This window comes from Musa acuminata, chromosome BXJ3-11 (assembly GCF_036884655.1).
Source record: "Musa acuminata AAA Group cultivar baxijiao chromosome BXJ3-11, Cavendish_Baxijiao_AAA, whole genome shotgun sequence".
NCBI lineage: Eukaryota > Viridiplantae > Streptophyta > Magnoliopsida > Zingiberales > Musaceae > Musa > Musa acuminata.
The window spans coordinates 12,063,139-12,070,869 of NC_088359.1; the positions used below are offsets into that span (position 1 = coordinate 12,063,139).

Below are 7,731 nucleotides of genomic sequence, written 5' to 3' on the forward strand. Positions count from 1 at the left end.
AAACCAAATTTATTATTTTTTTTCAAGAATTCATTTATTTATTTTACTTAAATTATGTTTCTTTTTATTGGATATCTTTTTCCTAGATCTGGGGGAAAAAACCAATGTCTGATACACTCAAATGTAGATTCATTTATACAATGGTATACTAACCACTACAATGTCTCAAAAGGTTTCAAAAAATATTTATTCTCCCAGCAGTTAGTTTGGTAATATGTATTTTATTTTCTTTTCCTTCAATTATTTTATACGTTAGTTATCCTTTCATCTTGGCACGTTAAAAAATATATTATATTAAATAAATAAAGGGAAAAGGGAAAGTGTGAGTACACCAAGAAATACTTTATTTCTTGTTTTCCTTTTGCCACTGCATCATCTACTCAATTGGTATGATTGGCTTTTGGTATTATGTATTTTAAGTATGATATACTACTCATATATTTGTTCCCACTGCTCCATCTCCGCACTCCGCACTCCGCACTCCGCAGCCGCGCCAACTGTTGCGAACGGTGGGTTGGGTTGGGCTTCGATCGGCATGCAGTATATAATAATGCTTGGATTCCATTGAGGACTCGCAGTGTTTCCGCGTTGTTTGTTTGTTGATGATCGCTTCCCCTCTTCTTCCTCCTTCCTCCCTTTGCCACCCGCGTCCAGATCTGCGCCTGCGCCCTTCCGATTGCGACGCTCCTTCCTGCTCCGCCATGGATCGGAGGTAGCGAGGCGGCGGGGATGGCGGGCGGAGACGGCGAGCGCCGCCGCCGCCATAGCAGCGGCGCGATGGTGCCCCTCGCGCTGCTGATCGGCGAGGAGGCGAGGATGGAGAAGATGGAGCGGCCGCGCATCCGCTACGGCTGCGCCGCCCAGTCCAAGAAGGGCGAGGACTACTTCCTCATCAGGACCGACTGCTGCCGCGTTCTTGGCGACCCTTCCTCTTCCTTCTCCGTGTTCGCGGTATGTTTTCGCCTCCGATCCCCCATCTCTGTCTTCTTCCGTACCGGAGCTGAGTTTACCCGGTGTTGTTTCTCTTTTGACTGGTTGACTTGGAGAAGGAAGCCTTCTCTTATGTCAATCTGACGCTATTGATACGATCGACTTGTGGATACTGTAGTTTCTATCCAACTGGGGTCTGCACTAGATCAGGAAGACTAAGAATCTCGTGAATGTGGTCTTTGATCGAACTACTAATTGTTGTTGTAAGGCTCAGGGAAATTGACTACATAAAAAAGGCATAGACCGTCATGAGCAGGTTTACTTTAGACCAGTGTAAGTTTCGGATCAGGATGATATAGTTGTGGAACGGTTCCAAGCAGCCTGAAAGGCAAGATGATACGAGGAAGAGAGTCAAGGGCAAAATAATTCTCAACACGAAGCCAAGTTTTGGGAGGACCATAGATTTTCTTTCTGACCCATTTACTTACGAAGTGCTTTGATGTCAAGGTCATTTATGTGTAGCCAAAATATATGAACAACACGCTGTAAGGTTGGGCAATTGGCATTATTCATATGATCGAGTTCTGTAGTTTCTTTCAAATTGGAGACTGTACCAGATTGGGTAGAGTACAAAATCTTGCGAACGTGGTATTTGATCAAACTGCTAATTGTTGTTTGAAGGATCAAGGCAGTTGACTACATCAGCAAGGCATAGACTGCAATGATCAGTTTTTCTTTGGACCAGGGTAAGTTTAGGATCAAGATGATATACTTGTGGTCCTTGTGAAATGGGATGTTGAACTGTTCTCAGTAGCATGAATCGCAAGATGATAGGAGGAACAGAGTAAAGGGGAACAAAAATCCCAACACAACCAGAAGTTTTGGGACAAACAGAGATTTTTTTTCTGTCCTCTTTACTTCGAAAGTAGATAGATGTTCCTCAAGGTCAATTAAATGTAGCCAAAATATATGAACATCTACAACAAGCTCTAAGGTTGGTCAATATGGTGGGCTTTGAGCTGTAAATCGCCTCCCAAACCAGCCTAATTGATAATTTCGATTTTTTTTCAAATCTGAGTACATGTCATTTCCTTTAATCATTTCACAATTAATGGAATTTGAATCCACCTCAAGAAGTGTATGCAAAATCTTGTGAATAAGTTTTTAGATTGAACTACCAATTATAGATTTAAAAAATTCAAAAAGTGTTAATTGTTTAGATTCATTTGATTTTATAAACAAAGTTCTTTTGGTCAATGGTAAGTCAAATGCTCAAAATTTGACTAGAGCTCTGAAATTATTTTAGCAACTCGAGTGATGAGTAGGCAAAGATAAGAGGAAGAAATGGTAAAGGATAATAACCAGGCAGTAAACACTAGAGAGAACTTTTGAAAGGAAGAGATATCACTGTTAAACTTGTTCTCTATAACCAATATAATGTATCTTTATAGGTCTCATTCCAGTAGAAATTAGCAATTAATATGTAAACAACTATAATCTTGGTCTATCATAGGTTCAGACACCTAGCTGACAGTTATATTATGTCTCTTCCAAATCAGGCTCATTATGGTGTCCTTCAACTGTTCCTATCATCAAACTTTTGTGACATTCTCATGTCAAGAAGCTTGTCTTAGGTTTTGGATTTATACAACATATCTTGAAATTATAATTTAAGAACTCACCTTTTAGGTCAGCTTGATTGTTCCCAGTGGGGACCCAGTATTAATGACATGATCCATTTCTTAGATATCCATATACAGTCACGAAAGTCTTCATTTTAGTGGAATCAAAATGTTTAAGTACCATCCAATCATCTTATCTATCTGTGCATTAGTTGTGCAATTGCTTTGTGTGTTACAAGTTGTTGCTAAATCTTCATTACAATATTTTCAAAAATAGCTTATAGAGTGGACATTATGGACACTTGTATAGTTGTATTGTTTTGGCACTACATAAAGATGTAAACCTCTTTGAAAGAGATGTTTGCAAGGTTTGAGATTTTGAGCATCTTTCTATGGAATGAAGCAGGTCATCTTGCTGAAGCTTTCTGCTACAAATAGAATTGAAAAAACCCTTCTAGAGTTCAAGTTAAACCAAGTCAATGTATATTTTAATGGACAAATACAACGCCAAAGGAGGCATAGAAGTCATTGTTTGTAAATTTTCTTTGGTTATCTAACATATTTGCAAATTTTGGTGTACCACTGTCAGATTTAACATGGTAAACTCTCTTTATCAATTAGAGTATGAGCGCTCATTGCTTGTTCCTTTTGGCAGTAAGGAGTATAATAATGCCTAATCAGGTACCAAAGGAAAATGAAACTGAGAGAAATATCCAGCATAGTTCTCAAATGGTCAAGTCAGCTTAAGGTTTGATACAGTGTGAAGTTCAGGCTCTACCTTAATCGTCTAGGTATTTGTCAGGCAACAAATTCAATGCAAACTTGTTTCTTAGTTAGAAAATACTTGTGAGTACTTTATAACTTTTTTAGAAATTCAGCATTCAGACACACCTTAGATATTACAGTAGAATCATGGACATTAGAAATTCATTTGGAGATGTTCTTATTATTTTTATTATCTTAAGTCAAGTGATGTACAAACAACTAGAGTTCTGTATGTGCGTTGCATGTGGACAAAGAATTTCAAGACTAGAGGGAAGAGTTCACATTCATGTTACTGTCTATTTCTTCTTCCAAGTGGTTATGCCTTGACCCCGTAGGTGCCATCTCACTACCAGAAATTGTGCTTCTTGCTTTGAAATTTAAAGTCCCATGGGTCAAAGCAGTAATGGTTTCCCAGTGGGTTATGCCTTGATCCTATATTTGCCATTTCAGTATCAAAGATTGTGCTCCTTGCATCTGTCCTTGTTTGAAAGCATAGTGAAGGAAAATAGTTTATGTTATTCTTAGGAAAAAAATTCTTTCTAATTGGAACATTGTTGACGGCAATCTCATGCTGCGACCAGTATGATTGTGATGTTTACCCTTGAAATTTGTGGACCTGAGCTATTCTCAACTTGGTGGTATATCAATGAGCATTTCTCTATGTTGGGTTTATGGACACAAGCAAATTAATATAGGTGAACTGGTTAAAGTTTGACAGCAATTGATATTTAAGGGGCCTTCTTGATGCATAAGATCTTCCAAACAATTTGTGTAATCTAGGATAGAAATTTTTTTGAAGAAAGTCAACTCTGAAAAATAGGGATTTTTTTAGGGTTTTTTATATTTAACTTGATTTCTATAGCCAGTACATGTGCATTTTATTGGCCTCATGGACGTTATGGAATTAACAGAAAAATGATTAAATAAAGTTTGGCTAATACAGCACTGTTATACTAAGAACTTCTTCGTTGAGTAACTTGTCTTCCAATTAGTGTTTAAAATTTTCATTTTTTTTCATATTTGATCATTTGACCTCATTTAATTCCTTCATCAAATATCTTGCTGAAAGAGGGATCATATCTTAGAGTAAAGCATGGTTTAAGTTTAAAGTGATTCCCCTCTTTGGCCAAGTATATGCTTTTCAAATTTCTTTGATAACTCAATAATATTATACTTTTGGGTTTGACTTCCTTCTTAAGTCGCACTCATCTAAATGGACTCCTTTGTAGTAGGCCTAGTTTGAGTGTAATCTTTTTACCGCAAAAATAAAGGTCTAATGAGCTAATATCTTCTTTGCTGATTTGTTGTCAAAGTAACTTCTGTTCACATGTCAAATCTTTGCTCCAAGTCAATTAAAAATATTTTATCGCTTACGTGTTAAAATGCCATAAACACAGTCTCCGGGTAGTCTTGGCTCATAAGGAGTTGTGATATGTTGATTACTTGCATTATGAATTTTAATGAACTGATTTATTTTTAAAAAATTCTTCAGGTCCTTGATGGGCATAATGGTAATGCAGCAGCAATATATACAAGAGACAACTTGTTGAATCATGTCATGGGTGCAATTCCCCATGGGCTTGGGCGGGAAGAGTGGCTTCAAGCTCTGCCGCGTGCTTTGGTTGCTGGATTTGTCAAGACTGATAAAGAATTCCAGAGAAAAGGCATGCTTTTGCTTCCTTTCTTTTTGAGATGTGCTCATGGATGTTTTTCCCACATTTAGTTAGTCGATTTATAAAAAAAACATATGTTCCATGAACTTTTTTCAGGACAAACATCTGGAACCACTGTTACATTTGTGATAATTGATGGATGGACAATCACTGTTGCGTCAGTTGGTGATTCTCGATGCATTTTGGATGCACAGGGAGGGGTGATTTCTGCATTGACTGTTGATCATAGGCTAGAAGAAAATGTTGAAGAGTGGGTATCGGTGCTGTATCTTGCACCATTATGTTCCTTTAATTCTATCCTCTTAAATATGATTAATATGTCATGGTAGGAGGGAACGTGTTACTGCTAGTGGAGGTGAAGTGGGAAGGCTCAGCATTGTAGGTGGTGCTGAGGTGGGATATTTATTTATTTATATTATAAAAAAATTAAATACCTATAATTCATATTTGCTATGGTGCTCGATGATCGCATTATTCACCTTCATATATTTTGTGCCTCATTTTCAGATAGGTCCCCTTCGCTGTTGGCCAGGAGGATTATGCCTATCCAGATCAATAGGAGACATGGATGTTGGGGAATTTATTGTTCCAGTACCTTATGTGAAGCAAATCAAGGTATTTCCGTTCTTTCTACTAGATAACATGGATCATAAGGATTTTCGTAATAAGTTCTCAACAATATCTTGCCACCACTCTTTCTGACTAACATGAATTTAAATATTTAGCTACCTTCCTTTGTTTGCTTGTCCTAAAGATCTCCATTTTTGTGCTAGCTTTTAAAAGCTGGGGGAAGACTTATAATTGCTTCAGATGGTATTTGGGATGCCCTGACCTCTGATATGGCTGCAAACTCTTGCCGAGGATTGCCTGCAGAGCTTGCTGCCAGACAAGTTGTTAAGGTGATTAACATTACCCTGTCATTTTTGAGCTCAGAGATTTGTTGCACCATCATGAATCGTTTCTTTAGCATTTTCACAGTCTTGTATAAGAATTCATTTCTCCATTATTAAGAGTAACCGATTGATTTTTTTTGTCACTACATCGTGGCTGATAACCTATCAGGAAGCACTTAGGACAAGGGGGTTGAAGGATGACACTACTTGCATTGTTGTTGATATAACTCAAACTGATCAATCATCAGAACCTCCTCCATCCACTCCAAAAAAGGTGAACAGACTCAAGTCTTTCATCTTCAGGAGAAAGCCAAAGGATTCTGTTAATAAGCTAGCAAAGAAGCTTTCTGCAGTTGGTGTAGTTGAGGAACTATTTGAAGAGGGTTCAGCAATGCTTGCAGAAAGGTCCGTGTTCCAGAAACCATAGTGCATGATCCGATCTTGTTTTGTTTTATCATAAATTTCATTTCACATGTCACTTGATTCTTGCTCCTTGCTCCTTTTTTAATTCTAGTGGCAGACTTCACTTCATGGAGTTAAAATTGACGTAGATCTTAAACTCTATCTATCTGGAGAGGAGGCTATATATATATATATATATATATATATATATATATATATATATATATATATATATATATATATATATATATATTTCGTGCAGGCATATTTTCATCATCAATTAGTAGATTTGACTTATTGGTTTTTCCATGACTGTTGCATGTATCATTGGAGGATGAAAATTGCAAATAACATCTTGTGGTTTTGAGGTTGATTTTCTTTTAGAAAATCATCTGATTGATGCATACAAGTCTTGTTTCAGACATTCAAATTTCCTGTTTTCCAGGCTAGGGAATGACTCATCGGCGGAAAAAACATCAAATGTGTTCACATGCGCTATATGCCAGGCGATCCTTGTTCCAAGCAAAGGAGTATCCGTTCATGCCGGCTCCATCTTCTCCACCAACTCGAAGCCTTGGGAAGGTCCCTTCCTCTGTGATGATTGCCGCAACAAAAAGGACGCAATGGAAGGAAAACGCCCAAGTGGAGTCAAAGTGCTGTAGCTCTCTCCTCCCTCTTCCCCTACCGGACTCTCATCCCATTGCTTTCTGAGGTATCCTGAAATTGTTTGCTGCCATTTTTTATGGGCTGCATGGTTATTTCATTCCGGGGGATCAACGAGGCATGGAAGTAAATGATCTGATTGTTTTGTTACATGAAGTTTGGGTCTTTCAATTCTTTTGTCCTCATTATTTCTTTGTTGGCCACGAACAGAGCGAGTGAACACTAGTTGAAATCTCATCACTTGTATTGGTATTAATACTGCTTGTAGTTCTATTAACAAGATCATTAATGTTGTTCCACTTTAAATGACATTCTTTTTTTCTATTGTGTTTATTATTAATATCTTAGACTTCCATTAAATTCCTTGATATTTGTCAATAGTCACACGATTCAAGCGGGAAAAACCAACGTCAAGATATTTTATCTTAATCATTTTTTTTTTTCGCATCGTATGACGCTGCGGTTAAAGGCCTCCTCTGATAATGTCGAAAGCAGGTGTCACACGTGTCTTCAACAGCTCTATTCGAAACCTGATTTTGGATCTTTGATGCTTAAATTAATAACGTATGGTATAAATTTATTTTCATAATATTTTTGATGCCAGAAGGAGGGTTTGAATCTTCTAGTTAACAACTACATGTAACCAACTGAGTTATTCTAGTTGATAAAGTATTTTTTATCATTTGGTCACCCTAACGTGGATAAGAGTTGTTTGTCAGTTACATCCCTATTTATATAGTTCTGACTTTAGCTAAACTAAACATACTTAATAAATACGCAGAA

At 37.4% G+C, this 7,731-nt stretch overlaps 1 protein-coding gene across 1 annotated transcript; it reads left to right on the top strand.

Annotated features, from left to right (window-relative positions):
- Positions 1–502: 502 nt before the first annotated feature.
- Positions 503–7,281, top strand: LOC135652122 (probable protein phosphatase 2C 3). The gene is made up of 8 exons (XM_065172839.1): positions 503–951; positions 4,810–4,981; positions 5,087–5,240; positions 5,320–5,383; positions 5,498–5,605; positions 5,764–5,889; positions 6,053–6,288; positions 6,731–7,281. The coding sequence occupies exons 1-8, from the start codon at positions 730–732 to the stop codon at positions 6,945–6,947; spliced, it is 1,299 nt and encodes a 432-aa protein (XP_065028911.1). The 5' UTR covers positions 503–729; the 3' UTR covers positions 6,948–7,281.
- Positions 7,282–7,731: the final 450 nt, after the last annotated feature.